Raw genomic sequence first — 27,229 nt, forward strand, 5'->3', positions numbered from 1 at the left:
GATAAGCAGAGAGAATACTTCCTAATTTATTCTATGAAATCAGATAAAACCAGAAATCCTCAGACAAAGACATCACACACACACACACACACACACACACACACACACACTCCTCTCATGAAGCAAGATACAGAAATCCTCAACAAAATATTAGCAAGTCAAATCCAAAAAAGAATGATACACCTTGATCAGGAGGGATTTATCCCAGGTACCCAAAGCTGGGTCAATATTTGAAAATCACTAAATGTAATCCAGCACATCAACAGGCTAAAGACAAAAAATCACATTATACTATCACTTGACAAAATCCAAAATGCATTTTGATTAAAAACTCTCTGCAAGTTAGGAATAGAGAGAAACTTCTTCACTTTGATAAACAACATCTACAAAAAATCAACAGTTAACATTATAGTTAATGAAGAAAAACTTTTTCTTGCTAAGGTCAGGGTGTTCCCTCTCACCATTGCTTTTCAACATTATACTAGAAGTTCTAACTAATTAATAAAACAAGAAAAGGAAATAAAAAATCTACAGATTAGGAAGAAAGGAATAAGACAATCTTTGTTCACAGATGATGACTGTCTATGTAAAAAATCTGGCAAAAAAAATCAATAACAAAAAAACCCCTAAGAAGCAATTATAGCAAGATTGCAGGATACAAGGTAAATATACGAACATTAATCACTTTCCTATACATCAGCAATAAACAAGTGGAACTTGAAGCTAAAACATTACCACTTAATTAGGACCTAAAAACAAAATTTAAAAAATGAAATACTTATGAATAAGTCTAACAAAATATGTAGACGATTTATATGAAGAAAACTACAAAACTCTGATGAGAGATCAAAGAAAAACTAAGTAAATGGTGATATGTTCCATGTTCATGGATAGGAGGATGCAGTTTTGTCAAAATTTCAGGTTTTTCCCAACTTGATCTATAGATTCAACACAATCCTAATTAAAGTTGCAGCAAGTTATTTTGTGGATACTGACAAACTGCTTCTAAAGTTTATTTGGAGAGAAAGATTAGCCAACCTAGTATTGAAGGAGAATAAGAAATGGGACGACTGATACTACTCAATTTCAAGACTTACTACAAAGCTATCGTAACTAAGACAGTGGTACTGGTATAAGAATAGATAAATTATCCCCCCAAAATCTTTGAAAGAGGAGCAAAGACAACATACTGCAAGATAGGCTTTTTAACAAATGGTGCTGGAACCACTGGACAGCCACATGAATCTAGACTCAGACCTTATGGCCTTTCCAAGTTTACCACAAAATGGATCACAGATCTAAATGTGGAACATAAAGTAGAAAACTAGAAAATAACATAGGAAGGTGCCCCTGGGTGGCTCAGTTCGCTAAATGGACTCTTGGCTTCAGTTTAGATTATGCAGGCGTGAGACTGAGCCCTATTTCAGGCTCTGCACTGACAGCACAGAACCTGCTTGGGATTCTCCCCCTCTCCTGGGCCCTCCCTTGCTGAGTCTTTTTCTCAAAATAAATAAAACATTTCTTAAAAACCTTTCTAAAAAAAGGAAGAAAGAAAATAATATAGGAGAAAACCTAGATGAACTTGAGTATAGTGATGACTCTAGATACAACACCAAAGTCATGAACCCTAAAAGAAATAACTGATAAGCCAGATTTCATTAAAATCATAAAAAAAAACTTTTGTTCTGTGAAAGATAATGTCAAAAAAATGAGAAGACAAGCCACAGACTGGAATAAAATATTTGCAAAAGACACATCTTTTAAAGGACTACTATCTAAAATATACAAAGAACTCTTAAAACTCAACAACAAGAAAACAGTGTACCATTACAAATAATTGTACATTAAAAAGTGTACCAAGGGGCGCCTCGGTAGCTCAGTCAGTTGAGCGTCCAGCTTCAGCTCAGGCATGGGTTCAAGCCCCGCGTCAGGCTCTGTGCTGACAGCTAGCTCAGAGCTGAAGCCTGCTCCAGATTCTGTGTCTTCCTCTCTCTCTGACCCTCCCCTGCTCACACTATCTCTCTCTGTCTCTCAAAAATAAATAAAAAACATTAAAAAAAATTTTTTTAAGTGTACCAAACCTTATCAGACATCTCATCAAAGAGATAAAGAGAGCAAGTATAAGAAGCAAATATAAGAAAAATGTTCAATGTATGTCATAAGAGAACTATAAACCAAAGCAACCTATGACAATGGCCAAAATCCACAACACGGACAATACCAAACGCAGTGAGGATGTATAGTAACAGAATTCCTATTTTTTGCTAATGAGAGTGTACAATGGTACAGCTGTTCTGGAAGACAGCTTAGCAGTTTCTTAGAAAACTGAGCATATCCTTACCATATGATCCAACAATCGTGCTCCTTGGTATTTACCCAAATGAACTGCCCACACAGAAACCTGCACACAGATATTTATAGCAGCTCTATTAAGAACTGCCAAAACTTGGAAGCAATCAAAATGTCTTTCAGTAGGTAAATGGATAAAATGTGGTACATCCAGATAATAGAAGATTATTCCACACTAAAAAGAAATGAGCAACAAGCCATAGAAAGACATGGAGGAAACTTAAATGCATATTGCTCAGTGAAAGAAGCCAATTTGAAAAGGCTACACACTGTAGGAATCCAACTACTGTGTATGACATTCTAGAAAAGGCAAGACTATGTAGGCAGTCAAAAGGTTAGTGGCTGCCAGTGACTGAAGGAAGGCAGGGATAAACAGGTGAAGAACTGAGGTGGTTTAGGGCAGTGAAATTATTCTTTATGACACCACGATGGCAGATTCATGTATTATACATCTACCAAAACTGTGCAATGCCAAAGAGAACCCTAATGAAAACTATGGACTTTGGGGTGACAATCAGTCCATGTATCACTGTGTTGTGGGGTAGTGGGGCAGGGGGGGAGGGGGGGACAGGGTTATGTGGGAACTCAACGGTACTCTGTACTCTCAATTTTGCTGTAAACCTAAACCTGCTCTAAAATTAAAGTTCATTTTAAAAACTTCATAAAATGAATGTAAATTTTTCAGTTCTAATTACCCAAAACCTTATCTATATACCATGGTATTTAACATTGTGGAACATTCATGAATTCATATAATTTTTTTAGTTTACTCACAGTGTCTTTAAGAATATCTAGCCCTACTCTTTGAGTACAATTTGTCTTAATATCCAGATTATAAAAATGCATACTTTTAAAAACAATTAACGTGCGGACCAGGCGCTGACCTGCTATACCAGCAGCAGCTGCCGGGGCAGGACTGGAATCCGTACCTCCTGGTACTAGTGGCAAACAAAACAAAACAAAACAAAACAGATTCTCTAAGATTTAAAAAGGCAAAAATAGGAGCTGTATTTTTTTTTTAAAAAGGAGATAATTCCTAAAATTTGTAAATTACCTTGCTTTAATAACTGAGAATAAAATCAGAACAAGAATTCAATTTACAAATAACACAAAGTATAAACTATTACAGGCATTACAGTTTTTCTAAAAAATGAATTATATCAACAGAATGTGATTTTTTTCCCCCTAAGAGCAGACATAAGCCTTGTGGATTCAGTAAATCAAAAGACTAAACTGATGTACATTAGATCTTTTTAAACATTCTTATTAATATGAAATAAGTGATTGAGATTCTATTTTCAGGAAAAACTAAAACATACTTAACATGTTGTTTCTTGGTCATTTTTTTCTAGGGAAATTATCTTTCATCAGATTAAAAAAAAACAAAGATCTACCAATGATCCAGAGGGAGGTATTTTGAGCATTAACTACAGAACTCTGTAGTCAGAGCTATTTCATATTTTTGTCAACAACTAAATTAGATGACAAAATAAGCAGCTGAGCAAAGTTAAAAAAGAAACTAAGCTGAACTATGTGGCTTTTACCAACAAACAGATACTAAAAACACGGTTCTAAAGCTGCAATAAAGGGAGAATGGAGGTAGTTAGGCAGAAAACATTCAAGGTGATCAAGGGCTACTTAATGAATGTAAGCTGGCAATGTTGAAAATTGAAAATTACTGAGATTAATAGGAATACTAATTAAAGAGGGGACTTTTGGCAAAATGGCAAACTAAGCTGATGTAAATAGACCTTCTCTCCCACTTATACACACAGAGATGCTGGATAAAACATTTTTAAAGTACTTTTAAAATACATAGTCAACCTTAAAACAAACAAAAAAGGAAATCACCAGGTACCTAAAATGAAAGAGACATCAAAATCAAAGCTGGAACAGTAAGTGGATGTTGAGACCATGGTGGCCCACAGGGGTTTCAAACTCCAATCCAGGCCCTGGGCTTGGGGGAGAAAGCATTAATCCTCACATGGAGACTAGAATACAGCTTCAGGCAGGTAGAAGGTGGGTGGGTTGAAACTGAGACCGTTGTGTAAAGCCCAGAGCCTCAAATATCTATCCTTCCTTGATACAGTCTGGGGGGAGAAAAAAAACCCCACACACAACTCTGCTCACTGACTCAGGGAAGCAGCAATAAAAGTTATTAATTATCTACGCCTTAAAGGGAAAAGGCACCCACAAGAAATCTAAAATGTAGGCCTGTGCCATACAGGGGCATGTGTAGGTATGCAAATCTGTATGGTACAGGAATCCTAAACTGAGAAATTAACATCAAAACTGGTCTTTGACGTGCAGCAGAAAAAACCCAGAATACTTTCACAACCCAAGGCACAGAATCACACGGGGAAGAAGAAAAACACGGAACAGAGCTCACGATTACGCACCAAATGAGGAAGACCCAAACGTGAACAGTAAATCTATAAAGGCTAACAGTAGAAAATGTCGGAGGGTGTCTCTGAAGCAGGGGTAGGGTAACTTCTTAAACAATGCCCCAAATGCCAAAAAGGGGGCGGGGGGATGATGAATGTGACTGCATTAAAAGTAAAGGTTTCTCTCAAAAACATGATTAACAGACAATGGTCAAACGGTAAATCAAGAGACGATATTTGCAGTTTATAAGCAACAAGGGGTTAATATGAGATATAATTCCTGCAAATCTTAGGAAAAATATTAAAATTCAAGTAGGGATAAAAAGAGCAAATAATATAAGCAGGCAATTAAGAGAAGGAAAAGCTTACTTTTAATTAACTGACAAGTAGTAACAGTAGTGGTTATAACAGTACTAATAACAGCTGACATTTATCTGATGCTTATTATATTCAGGAATATGGTTTATATACATTAGTTCGTTCTGTCCTCTCAACAACCTGATGAGGCAGATTCTGTAATTATCCCCCTTTCTTGATGAAGAGACAGACTAAGGCCCAGAGAGGTTGAGTAATTTCTCTAAGGTCTCACAGCAACACATGGTAGAACTTGAATTTGAATCTGGGACACCACTGGTGAGTATATAAACTGATATAGCTATTCTGGGAAGATCCCCGGGTAACATTTAGTGAAATTTTCTGTGCATATATGCCTTGAAACCAGTAATCATACTCCTGCATCCATATCCTAGGAGAGTTCTGATACATGGGTCCATAAGGAAACATGGCCAGAAAAATTATTGGGGCATGTTTGTGGTAGCAGGGAGATGAGAGGCAATTTACATGTTGATCACCAAAAGACAGTAAGTGAACGCACAGGATGTATACTATGGAAAACAGTGCATTAGACAGAGCAACAACTAGCTACTCAGACAGAAACGTGAATACCCAGTGTTGAGTGAAAAAATTAACAACCAGAATGAGATCTAGAGCATACTAGCACTTACTTAAGTTAAAAACACATAATCCAAACAGTACTATATATTAGACACAGCTACATATGTAGCTAAAGACATTTTATCAAATACATTAGAGTGTACGCCTGTAGCACAGGAGGGCAATGATGGTAGGTGTTGGAGGTGAGAAAGAAAAATAAAATCAAACAAGAGGGGCCTTGCCCAGATAGAGAAATGCTACAGGGTCACAGATGAGGACGCTCCTTATACCATCCCCCAAAGGCAAAAAGTAAAACTAAAAAGTCACATGAGATCAATCATCAGAAGGAAAGACATTAAATGCAGTAATCAGCACAAATAGCAGCCCCAATAACTGAAAACCATAAGAATAATAGAATACTATGAAAAATGCTATAAATTGTGTTTCATTCTAATAAGCAGGCAAAATGAAGGGAAATCAGAATCAAACAACAAGATAATATGGAAAAAAGATAACCAGATGTGAAAAAGAACCAAAAAAACTTATAGGAATAAAAAATGAAGTCACTGCATTCATCCATTAATAAAGTGGACTAGACACAGCTAAAGAGAAAATTAATAATTAAGAAGTCTGAGAAAATTACTCAGAAGACGGCAGAGTTTAGAAAAACAGAAACATGGAAGGGAAGCTAACGGACACAGAAGACTTGAGAAGGCAGCACATGCATCTAATAGATGTTCCAGATGGGGGCGCCTGGGTGACTTGGTCCGCTGAGCCTCTGACCAGCTCAGGTCATGATCTCACAGTTCCTGAGTTTGAGCCCCACAATGGGGTTGCTGCTGTCACCATGGAGCCTGCTTCACATCTTCCATCCCCTCTTTCTCTGCTCCTTCCCAGAGCTTGTGCTCTCTCTCTCAAAAATAAATCTTAAATATATATAAGTGTTCCAGATGGAAACAATGGAGAACGTGCAGGAGAAGCAATCTGAAGATATAATTTCAGAGAAATTTCTAGAATTAAAGATGAACACGAGTCTTCAGATTGAAAACTGCAAAAATGCTAAAACAGTGAGAAAAAGAAGTTGTAAAAAAAAAAGAGAGAGAGAGAGAGAGAGAGAGAGAGAGAGAGAAAAGACACTACTTAGAAAAGACTGACAACTAGATGGATATAGACTTTCCATTTAATAACATTAGATACCAGAGGAAAATGCAGTAACAGTTTTTGAATCAAGTTTCAATATCCAGGTCACCATAAAATTATCTCCAAACAAACAGACATAGACTGTCACTGGAGGAATTACTTTAAGAAGGAAACTGAACCAAAAAAGGGGTGTAAGGGTAAAATAGAAAGAAAAATACCAAGTGGCAAGCAGAGAAGGGCTAAACAAATAAACTGGAAAAGTTAAAATCAGGAAGGCTGATAACACCAATGTCTGTGGGGATGCAGAGTGACCAGACTCTCATACATTGTTGGTAAGAGTATAAAATAGTACAACTACCTGGGGGAAATGTGCGGAGGTTTCTTATGATAAAGAATAAACTACTAATAAATGCAACAACGTGGATAGACCTCAAAACTATTACGTCAAGGGGCACCTGGGAGGCTCTGTTGGCTAAGCATCCGCCTCTTGATTTCAGCTCAGGTCATGATCTCAGGGTCGTGGGACTGAGCCCTGTGTCGGGCTCCACGCTGAGCATGGAGCCTGCTTAAGATTCTCTTTCTGCCCCCTTCCCCCACGTGTGTGCACTCTTTCTCTCAAAATAACATTTAAAACAAAACAAAACAAACTATTAGGTTAAGTGAAAGAAGTCAGGTGCAAAAGAGTATATATATATGACTCAACTTACAGGAAACTGTAAAACTAATTTACAGTGACAAAAATCAGATAGTAGAATGGAGGCTGTGGGGATGGTATGGGGAAGGGAAGGGAAGGGAAGGGAAGGGAAAGAGACACAAAAGAACTTTCTGGGGAATGGAAATGTTCTACATCGTATCTTGGGTGGTGTTTAATGAGTACCTATTTGTCAAAACCCTTCAAATTTAATATATAAGCTCAGTTGTTAATATCAATAAATATTTCAATAAAAAAGAAATTAAGAAATGTGTTAGGATACCTAAAACACACTGTTTAAAAACGGGTGCTGGCATAGACCAATGGAATAGAATAGAGAACCCAGAACTGGACCCACAAATGTATGGCCAATTAATCTTTGACAAAGCAGAAAAGAGTATCCAATGGAAAAAAGACTGCCTCTTTAGCAGGTGGTGCTGGGAGAACTGGACAGCAACATGCAAAAGAATGAAACTAGACCATTTTCTTACACCATACACAAAAATAAACTCAAAATGGATGAAGGACCTGAATGTGAGACAGGAAACCATCAAAACCCTAAAGGAGAAAGCAGGAAACAACCTCCCTGACCTCAACTGCAGCAATTTCCTACTCGACACATCCCCAAAGGGAAGAGAATCAAGAGCAAAAATGAACTATTGGGACCTCATCAAGATACAAAGCTTCTGCACTGAAAAGTAAACAATCAATAAAACTCATAGGCAACCGAGGAAATGGGAAAAGATAGTAGCAAATGACATATCAGATAAAGGGCTAGTATCCAAAATCTATAAGGAACTCACCAAATGCTACACCCGAAAAACAAATAATCCAGTGAAGAAACAGGCAGAAGATATGAATAGACACTTCTCCAAAGAGGACATCCAGATGGCCAACAGACACATGAAATGATGCTCAGCGTCACTCATCACCAGGGAAATACAAATCAAAACCACACTGAGACACCACCTCACATTGGTCAGAGTGGCTAAAATGAACAAATCAGGAGACTATAGATGCTGGTGAGGATGTGGAGAGACGGGCACCCTCCTACACTGCACTGTAAACTGGTGCAGCTGCTCTGGAAAACAGTATGGAGTTTCCTCAAAAAATTAACAGTAGAACTCCCCTATAACCCAGCAATAGAACTGCTAGGGATTTACCCAAGGGATGCAGGAGTGCTGACACATAGGGGCACATGTACCCCAATGTTCATAGCAGCACTTCGAACAATAGCCAAATTATGGAAAGAGTCTAAATGTCCATCAACTAATGAGTGGGTCAAGAAGATGTGCTTTATATACACAATGGAGTACTACATGGCAAAGAGAAAGAATGACATCTGGCCATTCGTAGCAACGTGGATGGAACTCAAGCGTGTCATGCAAAGTGAAATAAGTCAGGCAGAGAAGGACAGATACCATAAATGTAACAGGAGAAACTTAGCAGAGGACCAAGGAGGAGGGGAGGGGAGAAAATAGTTGGGGAGAGGGAGGGAGGCAAACCATGAGAGACTCTTGAATACAGAGCACAAACTAAGAGCTGATGGGGGAGAGGGAGAGAGGAAGGGGGGTGATGGGCATGGAGGAGGGCACTTGTGGGGAAGAGCACTGGGTGTTACATGGAAACCAACTTGGCAATAAATGATAAAAGAAAAATAAATAAATAAAAACAGGTGCTGGAAGGAGAGGTTAAAAACAAGGTAGAATAATGACAACCAAAGTAGCTAGCATTTACTGGATGCTTACTATGTGCCAGGCATTGTTCGAAATACTTTGCATAAATTAACTCATTTAATCCTTTCAATAATTTATGAAGCAGGTACTCTTAGCCACACTTTACAGGTTAAAAAAAAACAACAATAACTGGCACAAAGTAGTTACATTACTTAACAGGGCTTGCACTCATGTGTGGCAGAGCTAGGGTCCAAACTCAGGTAGCCTGGCCGTAAGGTCTGTATTCTTAGAAACCCACTGCCTCTCTGAAATTAACAGTCAACAACATGAAAGACCAGAGAAAGAGAACAGAGTCAGGGTGTTCCAGGAGTCAAGAGGGTGACTGATTAACTTTAGCCTTTGGCCTAAGAGAAGTGTGTTACGTTAACAAGTAAGGATGTACGGGAAAAGATTAATATTTGCAAACAACAGATATAAAAGAGAATCGAGAAAATGTGATTAATCTACCAGCAAGTGAGAAAAGGAAAAAAAAAAAGGCAAAAGTAAACCATGTTAAATAGATAACAACTGAGGATGGCAGATAGAAGTCCAAGTTGTATTAGTAATCACAACAGAGAAACGGACTGAACTTTAAAAGGCAGAGAGAATTTCTGATTGGGTTTTTAAAAAATCAGCTATGTGTTACTTACAGGAGAATTAATGTGTGGGCGTGTTTACACTTGAAATGGTGCCTAGCACATAGAAACTACTACATGTGTTAGTGGTTATTACTATTACTTTGCAAGTAGCCATCAGACAGGACAGCCAAAATATCTATCTACAAATAAACAATTAAACTACATCATCTCATCGCTTCTCGGCCTTTTGGCTAAGATCAAGTGTGAAACGACATCATCTCTGTAGACCATTTTCAGGTACAGAATACTGTTAGTAAATAAATCTGATATATAATCATGAGGGATACACTGGTGATTTGGGGACCACTGAAATGTACTATAGAGGCTAAACTATACTTTGCTGATCTCACAGCTAAAACATAAGAGCCTCTAACATATATATGTTTTACTCTTTCCCCTAATTCCCTTTGTAAAGATGTTAAACTGAAGAGAGAATACGGCACTAAATATAATGTTGTGAAAGTGTACCTTTCAGAGTTAGAACACGGCGAGTTGGACTCTTAAGTGAAGTCCTACAGATTTTTAATAGAGGCAACCTAAATTATATTAAGCACTAACTGAAATTGCTAGGCTTGGGAAAATTGTCAAAGGTCCCAAGGGAAGAACATTTAAGCAACAAAAGAGCACCAGAAAGATGGATGTTCCTCAAAGGAACAATATTAAAGCCTCAAGAAAAGACTATAGTGATATAGAATAAAGATACTTAGAAAGAAAAAACTTAATTGGCTGAACCAAGTGCTGCATAATGACCCAAAACACAAAGGGGAATTCAACACCAAGTGGAAACTAGGCCAGCTTTCTAAAAGGAGCACGAAGAATATTTATTTACTTATTCATTCATTCATTCATTCATTCACTTATTTATTTATATTTTTATTCTGTCTACTTCCAAAAAGAATTTAGGGGCACCTGAGTGGCTCAGCTGGTGAGCGTCTGATTTCAGCTCAGGTCATGATCTCATGGTTCATGACTTCAAAGCCCCACATCGGGGTTGCCGCTATCAGTGAAAAGCCTACTTCAGATCCTCTGTCCCCCTCTCTGCCGCTCCCCCACTTGCACACATGCTCTCTCTGTCTCAAAAATAAATACACATTAAAAATAAAGGGATTCTTGGGGCACCTGGGGTGGCTTAGTTGGTTGAGCATCCAACCTGGGCTCAGGTCATGATTTTACCCTTCATGAGTTCAAGCCCCGTATCGGGCTCTGTGCTGACAGCTCGGACCCTGGAGCCTGCTTTGGATTCTGTGTCTCCCTCTCTTTCTCTGCCCTCTGCCCCTCATGCTCTCTTTCCCTCTCTCAAAATAAGTAAACATTAAAACAATTTAAAAAAATAAAGGGATTCTTTCATTTAAAAGGAAATAACAAAAAAAAGCAAAACTGAGAACTAAGTCTTAGTTCATAGGAAACATGGAATCCCTTTAATGAGCAAGAAAGAACACAACACTAATGCACTGCTTACTGTAAATAACATAGATGTTCTGCAATCCACAACTGCTGGCAATGTCCTTAGCAAAAAAGCACTCAAAGGCCTTTCTTTGCTGCCACTACTGGGGAGCAGTAGGGGGCTCCTTTCTGTGCATCAGGAACTGGACCTCCCATCCCCCAATTTACTACACTTACTTTCCCATACGTCTTCAACCAGCCATACACACGTCATCCAGTTACTAATTATGGGCCATTTGCCTTTTATTTACTCAGCACACTGTTAGGTGCTGTGTGGGAACCAAATGAAATATAAAACAAGATCTGTGTCCATAGGGAGTTGGTAATAAAGCTGACCCCTTGCTGGAATGATTAAAAACAAGAACTCTTAAAAGGACTCAATCCATGAGAGACAAGAAGGAAAGAAGAAGAGGAAACAAAACAAAACCGATTGATCCCAATGAGTGGGAAGGAAAAAAAAAGAGCTAGAGCTGGTAAAGGCAAATTAGGTACAATTTCAACAGGCCAGGGTGAAAGGTAGAGAACTCCAGACCGAGGAATAACCATGAACTTGGTTCCAGAAGAGGTACGCCTCACATGTATGCTAGAAAAAATGTATGTGTTCAGGCAACTGGCACTGCACTTGGCTTTGGAAAGACATCTAGTAACCAGTTGCCACCATTACTACAGATAGTGGGCGGCCTAGGGTGGGTCTCCAAAAACATTTGCAGAAGACGAAGTAAGGAGCACAAGGGTATCCAGGTTAGGGAGCCCAGAAGATGAGCAGAGGAACTTATTCATACTTTGAGGAAGAAGCTTCTGAAATAGGAATAACATAATTAAAGCAGAGCTTTACCAATGACAGGAGGGATGGACTAATAAGGGAAATGTTTAGCAACGGAGAGGAAGAATAGGTCTCCCATATTGTCTATACTGGCTGTCTATATGGGTTGTTGCCTTAGACATCGTATATCATAAAATCCCCTGGAGCAGAAGTTGGACCTACCTCTGCCTAGATTTCTGTGTTCCAATACCAAGAGAGAAAAGCCACCCTATGATTTAATGAAGGGCCCTCTATTCTGGTTCCCCTAACACTTCTGCACTCTCCTCTGGCATATCTCTCTCGTGGTCTGAGATAGCTCTCTTATGGTCTGGCTCAACGCAACCTTATCTGCTTAAAGTATTTTTTTTCTGTCACTGTTGACAACCCCTTTCTCCTGAATAAAATCTTTACCTCTGCCTTGATGCCTGGGCTCTGCTGGAACCAGAGAGCTGGAAGACACCTTGGAGAGCCCTATCCCTCGCTTTCAGCAAACAGAAGTTCATTACTTTATCTATCACGTACTCTTGTCGCATGACCAAATGACCTTAGTCCAATCTCTTCCCTTTTTAAGGGAGGAAACTGAGGTCCTGAGAGGCTGAGCTGCTCTTTGATCCAAGTCGGCTTTAACCCCATGGCTATTTAGTATCTCACAACAACCAGAGTCAGGTGAAATAAGAGGCATTCTCAACATAATTAGAGCAAAGATCACACATTTAGAGACAAGAAATGGGGCATTTGCTTCACACAAAAAGATGATTTAAAAATGTAAGGTATCTAAGGAATCAGCTAAGTTAAAAGAAAACCACTAGCAATTATTTCTGAGAATACAAGGTGGATGGGTGAGGTCAAAGAAGGGTGACTGCAGCTTTTAGCGGGCCCAGATTTCTCAAGTTCAAAAGCAGCTGTCACTTGGTCTCATCTCTTACACAGAAGGCCTGAAAGGCAGTAATGTGCAGTGTAAGGGGGTTTCTGTACTTGGCGCTCCTAGATTCATGGTAGAATCTTGTCATGTGTATTGTCATTGCTGTTTCCAACAGCATCACTATCATCATCATTCCATCCAAATGCTAGTCTACTACTACTCCCATCCTTGAGACTTAAAGCAACACATGAATGGCCTGCATGCTTTTCCTAAGATACATCTTGGTCACTGGGAAATCCAAGTAACTGGAACAGCTCCAAAGAACTGGAACAGCTCCGAAGAACGCCAGGCGTAAAGATTCTAAAGTGGCTGCATCAGGCCTAAAACTCACTGGAGAGGATTTGAATGCTGTCCAGCGAGCGACATGGTAGACACAAAGTGAGAATGATACAGAGATGGTATCTCGCTTGTGTACTGGGATTTTATACCTAACTCCACTTAATCTTGTTTTACAGGTGGAGACTACAGCTCAGAGATGTTAAATGCCTTGTTAAGGGTCATGAGTTAACAAGGCGCAGAAGTGAGTGCAGGTCTCAATTCTCCAACCATGCTCCTGTCCTCTAAAACGTGAAGGCCGTGCTGGATGCCAAGACCTAGCTGTTCCGCCTGCAGATAATTCTCCCTTCCAAGAGCTCAGCAGCCATTAAGAAGTATAGCTGTCAGCTCCCGGTTACTTAACAAGTATGCTCACAGCCTCACCCTGAGGGAACTGGCTGGTGAGGAACCACAGCCACTGCCCCATCAGCTCAGGAGACCATGTGTTTTTCAAATATCAACTCGTGTCTCATGACAGAGTTAGCCCTAATGATAACCTGCTCTTTCTTTTCATATTCTGTCAAATTACATAAGAGTATTATTTATCAAATAACCCCTAATAAGAGCTGCTACTAATAATTAAGTACCTTATTATGTTTCTGAGCACTTTTTATGTTTCCTCTTATAATACTAACAATCCAGCAAGATAATTAAACCCAATTTACAGTAAGTCCTGATAGTAGAAAGGTTAAGGAACAGGTCCAAGATCACATAGCAAATCAGTAGAAGAAATGAAATTTTAATCCAGTCTGCCTGACCTAATGTTCTTGCCCTTCTATCTACAGAAAGATTTCTTACCTGGGATCCTGTCAAAGAGAAGATTCCGATCCTGAAGCTTTGGGGTGAGGCCTGAATTCTGCATTTCTAATAAGCTCTAATAAGCATCTCTAATAAGGTGATATGAATACTGTTGGTTTAGGAACCCTCTCTGAGGAAAAAAGCACTGTCAGTGATCTGGTCCAGAGAGCAAGTGCAGCTTTCCTGGCTGCTGCCAAAGTAACTAGAGGTCAAACTGTCCCTGATCTAGGGTGGTCCACTGAACCTGGTTAAGCCTTGGAAAGGCCTAGCACAGTACAGCCAATCAATGAATGAATGCTGAACTGAATACAATGAAGAAATCTCTACGTAGGACACTCTATACAGGCCATGTGATATCTCCTTTCTAGCCACTACGCCATTTGTCTTCCCCCACAGAATCAGACAACTCCACTTACCTTCCATAGCCTTCTACCCAGATGCCCTGCAAACTGGATTAAACAGCACTTCAAGGCCCGTGCTCTCTTTTGTGGCACAAAGTCTAAAATCAACACTCAGTATTATGTGCTGTCTTGACATCTGGTAAAATCAGGAGGGCCTCAAATGACCCAACCACAGATTCTGCCACCCATTCTGCTCTGGTACACAGGGTCCCTGAGCCAAACAATCCTCCTTGTCAAAGAGACTAAGGTTCAGTTCCTGTTTACCCATGAGTAGTGGGTTTCAGTTCCTTGTCAGCCCCCCAAATTATTCCAGCAAGCCAATTACACCCTCTAGCAGAAACCAGGGGGCACCCGACCCTCCTGCTACTACAAAGCCACCTCCCACAGCCCCTGGTGTTTACTCTGCTCCTCAGGGCAACCCCACGTGGTCCTGAGTAGCAGACTATGTCGGTCTTTCTCTGGGGCTGTGAACAGATGTGAATAAAATTCTGTGAGTCTCATCTGCCAGAGTCCAGTGTTGTGGACTCCCCCATAGCCCTAGGGTAGGGATCCTTCCCTGTCAACAGGATGAATGAGAGGTGATTAAAACATCTGTTTTGCCCAACCCACTGGTCTCTGCTCTTTTCATATGCTTGAATCTCTTGAATGCCTTTGGCAAGTTCATCAACTGCTGCCTGATGGTAGTAATGTCCACCATTGTGCTAAGCACTGTCCATACACTTTCCACTCAATTCCCCTAACATCCTATGAGATAGATACATTATTGTCCCTAATGTACAACCAAGGAGACTAACATCTAACAGGTTATGCCCAAGACCATACAGCTGGTAAGTCTTGGCACAGTTCAAATGCAATCTGTTGACTCCCTGTCCTTCATTACTACCTTAGTCTGGACAGAACTTCCGGGCTCAGTCTTAGCATTCCTCAAGGCCTCTCACAGACAGAGATGTGCTGCTAGTTGACCTGACAGTAGCACCTGCATTTGAGGTGCCTTGTTCCTTTTGCTGGTCTCTACTGAAAGATGGATGGAGATGTGCATCTGGAAAGAGTGCTATGGTAACAGGCTGGCTGGCTGGCTGCCAAGAAACTTCCCTTGATGGCTTGAACTTAATTTACCAAAAGGTCCGAGTTTGGCTGTCAACACTGCAGATACAAACAAGCTATCCTATAAAAGTCTCATAGTTCATTGGATGTCAGAAGGTTGGATAACACAGTCCAAACTCATATAAGAAATATAAATCAGAAAGTAAATCTATTAGTTCATTTGTTAGTGAAATAGGCCTACTCTTTACAGTGATCTGTGAAAAATATTCAAGCAGCAAGGTCAAGTATCATCAGAAGAGATTGTATGCTAACAACCTGCAGTGGAAACAGGGTTCATCTGTCTTCACCACACCAGTAAACGCCTGGCCCCAGACTGGGCAGGTAGTCTGACAGTCCAGGTATACTACACAGGCACTGCCAACTGACATGGTCTTGTCCCTTCTGTCACCAAGTTCCTGGATCCTTCTGTGGCTCCAGTTTCTCTTTTGATACAGCTGGACTCAGCTGTGTCTCTGAGGTACCCTTGAGCAGGTATTTAATAGCACTGACAATGCGCTCATTTCTGAGTCTCTCAGAATGCGAATAGTGCCCTCCCGTCACTCCTGCCCACGGGTGTTCACTCCGTGCTCTGAGCATCGGTCAGATCAGAGCTGTTCTGCCAACAAGCTTCACCCAAGGAAGCTCTCAATCCCCTTCAAACTTGCCCACCCCTAACTTCCGTCTGGCTCACCCACCTTACATGGCCTAGACCTGATTCCGTCCTCACTCCTCCCCTTGCCCTCTGCCCCTCACCCATCCCCTGCTCCCATGGACTTCCGTCACTAGTCACATTGCCTTCCTCTGCCATTCTGCCACACATCCCTAATTAAGCCTTTATTAAAAAAAAAAGTATTTATCAATACCAAATATACCTGAAATGCCTCCTGATCAGAAGGATAATAAAAATCAAGAGAACTTTGCAACTAAAATTACCCTTAGACAATTTAGAGGGGCGCCTAGGTGGCTAAGTTAAGCTCAAAGGTCATGATCTCACAGTTCATGGGTTTGAGTCCCATGTCAGGCTCTGAGCTGTCAGCACAGAACCTGCTTCAGATTCTGTGTCTCCCTGTCTCTCTCTCTGCCTCTCTCCTGCTTGTGCTTTCTCTCAAAAGTAAATAAACTAATTCACATTAAAAAAAAAAAAAAAACTATCCTTAGGGACTATGTAATTCAGGTCTCTCATTCTATAGATGAAAAGACTGACAGAATTTAAGTGGCCTGCCAAGTCATGTACCCAGGCAATGACAGGGCCAAACCCAGGACCTGAGTCCTGGGCTTTCAGTTCAATACTTGAACCAAAATGCCAAACTCCTAAAATACACAACAGGTAAGGGGCTCGTCGGGGAGGGCTTCCTAGGTATCACACAGACTGGCGGGCACTAGCACTAGGCATGTTATACAGCACATTTGCTGTTTTTTCCTAGAGTGTTGAGAAACTAATTACCCTCAAGCCAGAAAACTGCCGCAATGTCTCAGGGAATATATGGTTGCAATTCCCCAACCCACTGTCATCAGCAGGACTGTAAGGTAGATTTGAGACTTAAAAATGACAAAAAAAAAACCAAAAAAAAACCCAAAAAACAAAAACACATTTCTAACATGACTATTTAAGATACTTAAAAGATAACATTTAATGAATACGTAATTGAGATCATGATGGAGAAGCCTTTTTATGCATAGAGGAAACCTAAGAAATTCACAAATAATCAATAGATGTGATTACATAAAAGCATAAACTTCCAAAAAACAGTATCAATAAAACTAAAAGATAAATGTTATATGAAGTGAAAAATAAGTAGTCAATATTAGAATAGAAAGTTCACACAAATCAATAACGAAAACGAACATTTAAAATTTTAAAGATGGACAAAGAAAAACAATTTACAAAAGAAATAAAGAGTAAATAACAGATTTTAGAAGTTTATCCTTCTGAATAATTAAAGAAATGCACATTAAAACATCAATACTATTTTGGGGCAATCAAATTACAAAAGTTTTACGATAATATTTAATCGAAAAGCAGTTTTATTTTTATTCATTTACTTTTAAATGTTTATTTTTGAGAGAGAGAGAGAGAGAGCGAGAGAGCGCAGCAGCAGGCACACACGTGTGGGGAGAAGCGAGGGGAGGGAGGTGGACAGAAGATCCCTAGCAGGCCCTGTGATGACAGCAGGGAGCCCAAAGGGAGGCTCAAACTCATGAACCATGAGATCATGACCTGACCAGAAATTGGACATATAACTGACTGAGCCACCCGGGAGCCCTTAGAGGCAGTAGTTTTGGACCATGTACTCTTGATTTGGCAGACTGGCTCAAAGCTTAACTTAAACACTAATCAATGACTTTGGGTAAGTCACTTTAATCACTGTGAGCCTGAATGTCTTTACAGTTTTGTTGTGAAGATGAAATAAGATAATGCATCTGAAGTGTTTTTAGCAAAGTTCTTATCAACAATAAATGCTCAGTGTTAGCTGCTATTATTATAAAAATATTATTTGCATTAATAACTCAAGGAAGGGAGCACTTGAGACAGGTACCCACATTGTGCTGATTAAAGAATAAACCGGTAAAAATCCTTCAGGGAACTAATATGACAAATAATCTGCTCATCTAGAGCTATAAAAAATGTCTTTGCTCTGGAAAACAGTATGAAAATTCCTCAAAAAGTTAAAACCAGAACTCCCCTACAAACCAGCAATTGCACCAGTAGGTATCTATCCAAGGGCTACAGGAGCGCTGATGGGAAGGGGCACGTGCACCCCAATGTTTACAGCAGCGCTACCGACAACAGCCGAAATGTGGAAGGAGCCCAAATAAATGTCCATCGATGGATGAATGGATAAAGAAGACATGGTACACACACACACACACACACACACACACACACACACACACACACACGCGCACAATGGAGTATTACTTGGCAATCAAAAAAGAATGAAATCTTGCCATCTGCAACTACATGGATGGAACTAGAGGGTATTATGCTAAGCAAAATTAGTCAGTCAGAAAAAGACAAATGTATGACTTCACTTATATGAGGACTCTAAGATACAAAACAGATGAACATAAGGGAAGGGAAGCAAAAATAATATAAACAGGCAGGGGGACAAAGCATAAGAGACTCTTAAATACAGAGCACAAACTGAGGGTTGCTGGAGGGGTTGAGGGTGGGGGGTGGGCTAAATGGGTGAGGGGCATTAAGGAAGACGCTTGTTGGGATGAGCACTGGGTGTTCTATGTAGGGGATGAATCACTGGATTCTACTCCTGAAATCATTATTGCACTATATGCTAACTAACCTGGATGTAAAATTTCATAAAATGTGTCATTGGAGAGAGCCATGAGAATCTGTGGGGTCTCGGGAGGATACACTCTATGTGTCCTGTCTGAATGGTTTTACTGGAACGTTTACAGAGCAGTCGTATAATTATAGATAAATAAATGAGAATAGGGAACCTATGATAGAAGACAAAAAGATTTTTTTAATATTTATGTCTTTAGACCCACTTATAGAATCTATCTATACACAAATAATTAGAGATATAATGAAATATTTATGAACACTGAACTCAAAACAATAGCATCCCTGGTTAAAAAAAAACAAAACCGGAAATTGAGATGTATAATATGAGGTGTGTGTGTGTGTGTGTGTGTGTGTGTGTGTGTGTGTGTGTGTGTTTATTTTGAGAGAGAGCAGGGAGAGGGGAGGGGGAAGGGAGGGAGAGAACCCCAAGCAGGCTCCACATTCAGCACAGAGCCCAACACAGGGCTGGATCCCACAACCCTGGGATCACGACCTGAACCGAAATCACAAGTTGAATGCTCAATCAACTAGGCCACCCAGTGCCCCTATAATATGAAGTTTTTAAGTAAATAGGGTAAACAGCCATATTATGAAATATTATACAGCCGTTAAAAATTAGAATACCTATAGCACAAGCAACCAAAAATAAATAAATAAATAGGACTTGATCAAATTTAAAACTTTTGTATATCAAAGGATACTATTATGGAAATGAAAAGACAACCCCAGAATGAGAACAAATACTCCCAAATGATTTATCCGATAAGGGCCCAGAATCCAGAATATATAAATACAGCATATCAGAATACAGTATCCAGAACTCTTACAACTCACCAATAAAAGGACAAATAAACCGATTAGAATCAGGTGAAGGATTTGAATAAACACCTCTGGAAAGAAGGTACACAAGATGGCCAATAAGCACATGAAAAGATACGCAGCATCAGTTGTCATTAGGGAAATGAAGATCAAAACCACCACGAGATACCACTCCATTCCCACTACGATGCTGTAATAAAACAAGCATGTGCCCGCGCGCACACACACACGGACACGCACACGCACACGCACACACGCACACGCACACACACAGGAAGTACAAGTGTTGCTGAGGGGGTGGGGAAGTGGGGATCCTCACACATTGCTAGTGGGGATGTAAGATGGTGCAGCCACTGTGGAAAACAGTGCAAAGTCCTCAGAAAGTTACACAGAGATACTGCAGGACCCAGCAATTCCAACCCTAGGCCTAACCCGAGAAAAATGAAAACATACTCCACACAAAAACTTGCACACCAATGTTTAGTGGCGCATCACACGTAACAGCCAAAACCTGAAAACAATCCAAACATCCACCGACTGATAAATGAACAAACAAAATGCTGTCTATCCATGTGATGGAATATTATTCAGCCATAAAAAGGAATGGAATACAGACCACGTGCTACAAGAGGGGTGAAACTTGAAAACACTACGTCCTGCGAAAGAAGCCAGTCACAAAAGGCCACACACGGTAGGATTCCATGTACAGGAACTGTGCAGGTTAGACAGATCCACAGAGACAGACAGTGGATTAGCGCTTGCCAGCTAGGGGGAGGGGAGTTGGGGAGTGAATGCCAATGGCTATGGAGTTTTGGGGTTTGTTTTTTTTTTTTGGAGTGATGGAAATGTTCTAGAATTAGAAAGCAGTGATGGTTACACAGACTTTTAAATTGTACACTTTAAAACAGTAAACTGTGTGGTATGTGAATTATATCTATACACATATTTTAAATTAGGCTCTTGAAGATTTTTAATAACATGAGGAAATGCTTTCAATATACTAAAAGGAAAAAAACCCAGCATGCAACTGTATGTATAATTCCACTTTGGTTTAAAAATATATGTCCATGCATATACACATTTGCATTTAAAAAGACAGAAAATATAAATCAAAATGCTAACAGTGGGTTCGTAGTAGTGTCTTTATGGGGTACTTCTTTTCTTTTCTTTTTTTTCTTTTTACCCCCCCACCTATGGGGTACTCATTTTCTTCCTCATACTTTGTTTTTAATGTTTGTTTATTTGAGAGAGAGAGAGCTAGAGCACAAGCAGGAGGGGCAGAGAAAGGGAGACAGAGAATTCCATGCAGGCTTCACCCTGTCAGCCCAGAGCCCAACGCAGGGCTTGATCCCAGGAACCTGAGATCATGACCGGAGCCGAAATCAAGAGGTGAACACTTAACCAACTGAGCCACCCAGATGCCCCTCTTCTTTATGCATGTCAAAATTTTTTACAGTAAACATGTACTATTTTTATAAGAAGGAAATTTTAAAATAGAAACCCAGGTAGGTCAGCTTGGTTTCAAAGCTAGTGTCATTTCCAACATGCTCTTCATTCATTAAACGTGGATTTAGTTCCCACTCTGTACCAAGCAAAGTTAAGATATAATCTCTGCCTGCAGGGCATTTACACAAGTCCAGGGTGGTGTGTGAACCTGAGTCCACAACTGGGAAAGAGGAGTCCATATCCTCTTTAAATTATATGCACTGTCCACCTGCACACCCTCTGGGGCACACGGCTGTGAGCAGCAGCACAGCTTAGTGGTTAAAGGATAGAGCAGGAACCAGACTACCTGGTGTGAAGCCGGGTGTGAAGCACCTGGGTGCTTCAGTTGGTTAAGAGTCCGACTCTGGGTTTCGGCTCAGGCCACAATTTCGTGGTTCACAGGTTTGAGTCCCACATCAGGCGGTGTGCTGATGATGTGGAGCCTGCTTGTGATTCTCTCTCTCTCCCCATCTCTGTCCTTTCGCTGCTGTGGGCGCATGCGCTCGCTCTCTTTCTCAAAATAAGTAAACTTTAAAAACAGAAAAACAAGGTGCATGATCGTGGGAAAATTCCTAACCTGCCAGGGACGCAGGTCCTTCATCTACAAAAATGGGCATTAATAGTAGTTCTCTATTAAACAAGTTAGATGGTTAGATTAAACAAGATACGGGGTGCGTGGGTGGCTCCATCGGTTAAGCGTCTGACTTCAGCTCAGGTCATGATCTCACGGTTTGTGGGGCCGAGCCCCACGTCGAGTTCTCTGCTGACAGCTAGTTCAGAGCCTGGGTTCTGTCTTTGGATTCTGTGTCTCCCTCTTTCTCTGACCCTCCCCTGCTCACACACACTCTCTCTCTCCCTCTCAAAAAAAAAAAACGATTAAATGAGTTAGCACACCTAAGCACTGGCGTTATGCATGGAGGACATAGTAGGCGCTCAACAAATTCATTAGCTGCTAGCCACTATCATCACCGTCACTGCCACCACCCCACCACCAGATGCTCGAGGGGGTAGAAACAAAATGGAGTAAACACCACCAACAAGCTTGTTTTCCACATCTCAAAACTGGTGTCATCTGATTCTTGATAAGCCTATAATAACCATTACATTACACTAATTTCTTTTTCCACATTCCCTCAATTTCTAATGAAACTCTTCTTTTGAGGCATTCCGTAAAATACAATGAGATAGAACATCACAACACCAAAATGTCCAGCATGACAAACTGCTTGTGTCCCCGTTTCTTGGAACTCATAAAAACAAGCGATTTTTTTGAGGCTCTTATAACAGGAGGAGGCTGTGAGAGACTTTTCTGTCTTTCCTCTGCATTTCCGGCCGCACTGCTCTGCGTCAGCACTTCACCCAGGAGGACTCTTCACAGGCCAAACTGCAAAATCTCAGGAGCAGCAGGATGGTCTAAAGAGGGGCTGGGGGCTGTGACTGCACGCCCCCTCCCGCGGCTCCTCAGCCAGCAGAGGAGAGTCTCAACAAGCAATCCTCACTCGATGCTTCTCTATCCAATCTCTCAGATATTAAAAAAAAAAAAAAAAAAAGCCCTTGGCTTTGTCACCGGTACTGTCAGCAGCTTGTAGTGACCTGTGGATAAGTTCTGAGTTTTCACCAACTTGATTATAAGAGAATGCTTTTCTTCAGCAGGGAATAATCTGGACACACAGTAACACAGTCCCAAAGTTCAAATTCAAAGCATCCATTGAAATGTCAAGACTAAAGAGACAAGGACATGATACCAAACCAGGCCTTGTGGCTCCAGAGGCTGTGTGCCCCCCAGTCAGGGTGAGAGGCTCTAGAGGCGGCCCGCCCACCCAGGGGGCGAGTCACTGCGCTGCCACTCTCACCAGCTGCGTGCCTCTAGGCCTGTGGCTTAACTCTCTGGGCCTCAGTTTCCTCACAGGTAAAATGGGGATATTAGTGCTTATCAGTGGGGTAGCTGTAAGCACTGGTAAGCACTGCATGTATATGAGTCAATACGCATCCAGGACACTCCCTGTAACATGGTAAAACGTTCAGTAAATGTCAAAAGGAAGCATAAAAATCCACCTACCAAGACATTTCGTTTTCTAGTTCTTAGGCTGGATAATCAGTTCACAGATGTACTTTTTTCCCCAAAGTTTATTTATTTTTGAGAGGCGGGAGGCAGAGGATCTCAAGCAGGGTCCGCACTGACAGAAGAGAGTCTGATGTGGGGCTGGAGCTCACGAACTGTGAGATCAAGACCTGAGCCAAAGTAGGGCACTTAACTGACTGGAGCCCCCGGCGCCCCCACAGATGTGTACTTTTTCAAAATCACTCTGCCTCATTCCTTATGTAAGTCATGAGTGTGTCCTTTAGATGCCAACTACTGCATGATTTTTTTTTAAGTACAGACTTTATAGACAACCACGCTGCTAGTTTCAAACGGCTGATCCAGGATGGGAAGTGGCCAGGAAAGCAAGACAAAATGGGGTGGGTTAGGCCTCTCATACCAAAGAGTGTTGGGCTATAATCTGAGAGAATTCAAAGTCTTAAACTCATTGAAAGTTAGCAGGAGATACAGGAATTTTTGAAATCACCTGGTCCAACTCCACATTTTGTAGATGAGGAAATGGAGACGCTGACAAGTGTTTTCAGATCTTTCAGTTCACTGATGACAGAAATGAGAGTTTTCCTGTTACCTGTGTTTTAAGTACATACTCTAAATGGAAAGTGATGAGGAAAACATTTTGGAAAGGGAACAAGACACAGTTTGGAAGGGTTAAGTTAGCGACCTAACAATAGGAGCTAACATTTGCTAACATTTGCGAAGGTTTATTATACCCCAGAGACTGTGCCAAGCACTTGGCATGGTAGCCTTACGTAACTTTTGCAAAACCTGTGAGGCAGTTACTATTATTAACTTCACTTTCAACTGAGAAAGTAGAGGCCTATCGAAAGTAAATGGCTTACCCCAAATCACAAGCTGGGGAGTGCCAGAGTCCATACATGAACCCACGCTGTCCGCCTCCAGAGCCAGAACTTTACCCGGGATATCGCCCAAGCGGGAGAAATGCAAAGGCTGCAAAACTCTGGACCCCTCAGTCTTTCTCCTACTCTTTTGGTAACTTCTCTGTTCAGGGACAGTGCAGGGACACACAGTAAATTAAGTGGGGTTTTCCTTGTTGTTGGTTTAATTCTAGTATAGTTAATGTATATAGTGTAATATTCGGACAACACAGAGATTTAACAATTCTATATATTACTCAGTGCTCATCATGATGAGTGTACATAAATAAGAGGTTCTTAAAGTGAGAGGAGATAACGATAATTTAGAGCCTCCTCATTCTGTGCTATACACGGCACCACACACACGATCAAGTGCCCCAACCTGTCCAAGCCCACGAAGCTAGTGATCATGCTGCTGGGGGAGGTGGAGCCCACGCGGCCCTAGCGGGGCTCCAAGGCCCCATTTCCCAGCCTATTCAGTGGACAGTGTGTGTTTGTCCATCCAGCAGCTCTTTACTGAGCTCCGCCAAATGCCCTTAACTAAGGCTTGTCCTTAGATAGAGAGGAAATGCAGCAAAATCCTGCTCTCAAAGAACTCAGGGCAGAGGGAAGAGAACAGGCGGCTTTCAGCTTGGAATCCTGCTGTCCGTATACCTCAGCAGTCGGGCAGCAGCAGCAGTGAGGGCTACGGAGCTCCCACCTCTCACATTACTGTCCTAGGACACGACGCACGTCACCCAGCTGTCACTATGCCTCTGTGCACACTTGACAGATGAACCCCACTCTCCTCTCCTCCTAATGCTGGGAGTTTTTTGTCTTTGAAGAAGTAGGAATTATTTTCACCTCTAGCTCTCTCATTTATTATCACCGGGGAGTATGACAAAAGGGTTAACTTGAGGAGCTAACAACAACAACAAAAATGCAAAAGAGGGTAACTTCTCTACTGTCCCTAACTTTGGGAAAGAGCCTATGGGAGTCCACAGTATTTGCTCAAAAATGTTCAAAGGAAGACATGGAAAATTTTATCCTCAACACTTCGCTGCCTGAGAAAAAAATCCAGAACCCTAGGGGCCAATTATTCTGCTGTCTTAGACTCTGACCTTAGAAAGTCTCCCTCTGGTTTGAACCTGACTGGAACTGAGGGCAGCTGACAGTAGAGTGGCAGCGATGCACGCCGCCTGTACGGAGGGTGGTCAAGGCTAATGACAGCCCACTTCAGAGCGTCATTCACGAGTTACAGCACCACACCAAACCCACTAAATGAGGAAGAGCAGCAAGTCTTACAGTGATTTAAATTCGTAAGTTCCTACTATGTTCCCAATATCATGCTGGGAGCTGGGGCCTCAAAACACTGGCAGGCTTTTAAAAATCAAGTAATACTGGGGGCGCCTGGGTGGCATAGTCGGTTAAGCGTCCAACTCTTGATCTCGGCTCAGGTCATGATCTCACAGCCCATGAGGCTGAGCCCTGCATCATGCCCTGCACTGATGGCGCGGAGCCTGCTTCGGATGCTGTGTCTCCCTCTCTCTCTGCCCCTCCCCCTCTCCTGCTCTGTTTCTGTCTCAATAAATAAACATAAAAAAATTTTTTAAGTAAAATAAAATTCAAAAAATAAGCTTAATAAGGAGCTAAAAGGAGTTGGATTCTAAACCTGATTTTAAAGTTTATAACCTCAAGTTAACTTAATCTTTCTTTCAAAACCTGCTTCCTCAACTGTAAACGGGAGGTAACATGTATACAGGAGCTCACAGAGCTATTCACACTTTTGTATGTTTGAAACTTCCGTATTTTAATGGAGATACTAATACCTATTGCTTAGTTGCTATAAGGATTACAAGAAGTCATTATAGAAAATACCTAGCCAGTGCTGGGCACTTTGTAGTATTTGATGGTAGCTATCATTATTAACATGGTGTTTTTTAAATACATGCAATGAGTGTATAAAGAACCAAACACTATGAACCAGTGAATTAGCTGCTGCAGAGGGAGACTAGGAACGTGTGGATGTCTGTACAAGGACAATCTTTCCATAAATGGGTCTTACGGGCTCCCTCTGTCATCCACTTTCATCTTTTCCTTCCTGCTTTATTCATTCATTCAACAACTATGCATCTGCCGTATGTAGGACACAGAGCTGCGTACAGTGCGGGAACAGGAGGAACAAAGACAAGAGAAGCGGTTTTGAGGGGACAATGTAACAGGATGGGATGACGGGGACACCTATGAACCATCTGAAACGATCCACAAAATGTTTCGAGTATGTGGGTGTGTACACTTCTCTGAGAAGTTCTGGAGGGATTTTAAAAGGAATTATCTGTTTTAAAGCTAATGAAAATCTAATAAACTTAACAGAAAGCATACAAATTTATATAGGGAAAAACAACACACTCGTGAAAAATCACGAAAGTAACCTGGAGCAAATGGAAAGACAGGCCACGATCTTGGATAAGAAGACTCAACATCATAAAGATGTCATTTCTCTCTAGGCTAAATTTCACATAATCTCAATAGAAATACCATCCAGTTGTTACTGCCTGAAACTAGACAAACTGATTATAAAATTTATACAGCAGAATAAACAAGCAAAAGCAGCCAGGAAAACACTAAAAAAGAGCAATATGAAAAAACTGGCCCTTCCAGATGTTAAAACATATTACAAAGCCTCTAAAATTAAGATGGTTTTGTAACGGCACATGAGCTGACAATCAAATCAATGGAACAAAACAGAAAATCCAGTAAGAAACCCAAATGTGTACAAGAGTTTAGCATCCAGTAAAAGCAGCATCTCAAATCAATGGAACACCTGGCTGTCAAGATAAATTCCAAATGGATAAGAGTCTTAGATGTGTTTCAAAAAAAAAAAAAAAAGTGAAACCATACCTACACTGGAAGAAAACATTAATGAATTCCCCATAAATTAAGAGCAGGGCAATCTTCCTAACTGTGACTCAAAATCTAAAGCAATACACTGTGAGACCCATAAATAGTACTATAGAAAGATGTAAAACTTTTGGGCAGCAAAAAAAAA

General features: G+C 40.9%; 1 protein-coding gene across 4 annotated transcripts in view; it reads right to left on the minus strand.

The window, feature by feature from the left end:
• ZBTB40 (zinc finger and BTB domain containing 40) overlaps window positions 1-27,229 on the minus strand; it is a 77,639-nt gene that overhangs the window by 44,090 nt on the left and 6,320 nt on the right. Inside the window, exon 1 of one of the 4 annotated variants that reach the window (XM_029946684.1) lies at window positions 14,547-14,573. The exons of 1 other annotated variant lie outside the window; for it this stretch is intronic. In XM_029946684.1, coding sequence (XP_029802544.1) covers window positions 14,547-14,553 — 7 coding nt within the window. In that variant the 5' untranslated portion in view covers window positions 14,554-14,573. Of the gene's footprint in view, window positions 1-14,130; window positions 14,169-14,546; window positions 14,574-27,229 lie in introns of those variants that run through there. 2 more of the 4 variants (XM_029946682.1, XM_029946686.1) reach the window with 2 other exon arrangements.

This window comes from Suricata suricatta, chromosome 8 (genome assembly GCF_006229205.1).
Source record: "Suricata suricatta isolate VVHF042 chromosome 8, meerkat_22Aug2017_6uvM2_HiC, whole genome shotgun sequence".
Classification (NCBI taxonomy): domain Eukaryota; kingdom Metazoa; phylum Chordata; class Mammalia; order Carnivora; family Herpestidae; genus Suricata; species Suricata suricatta.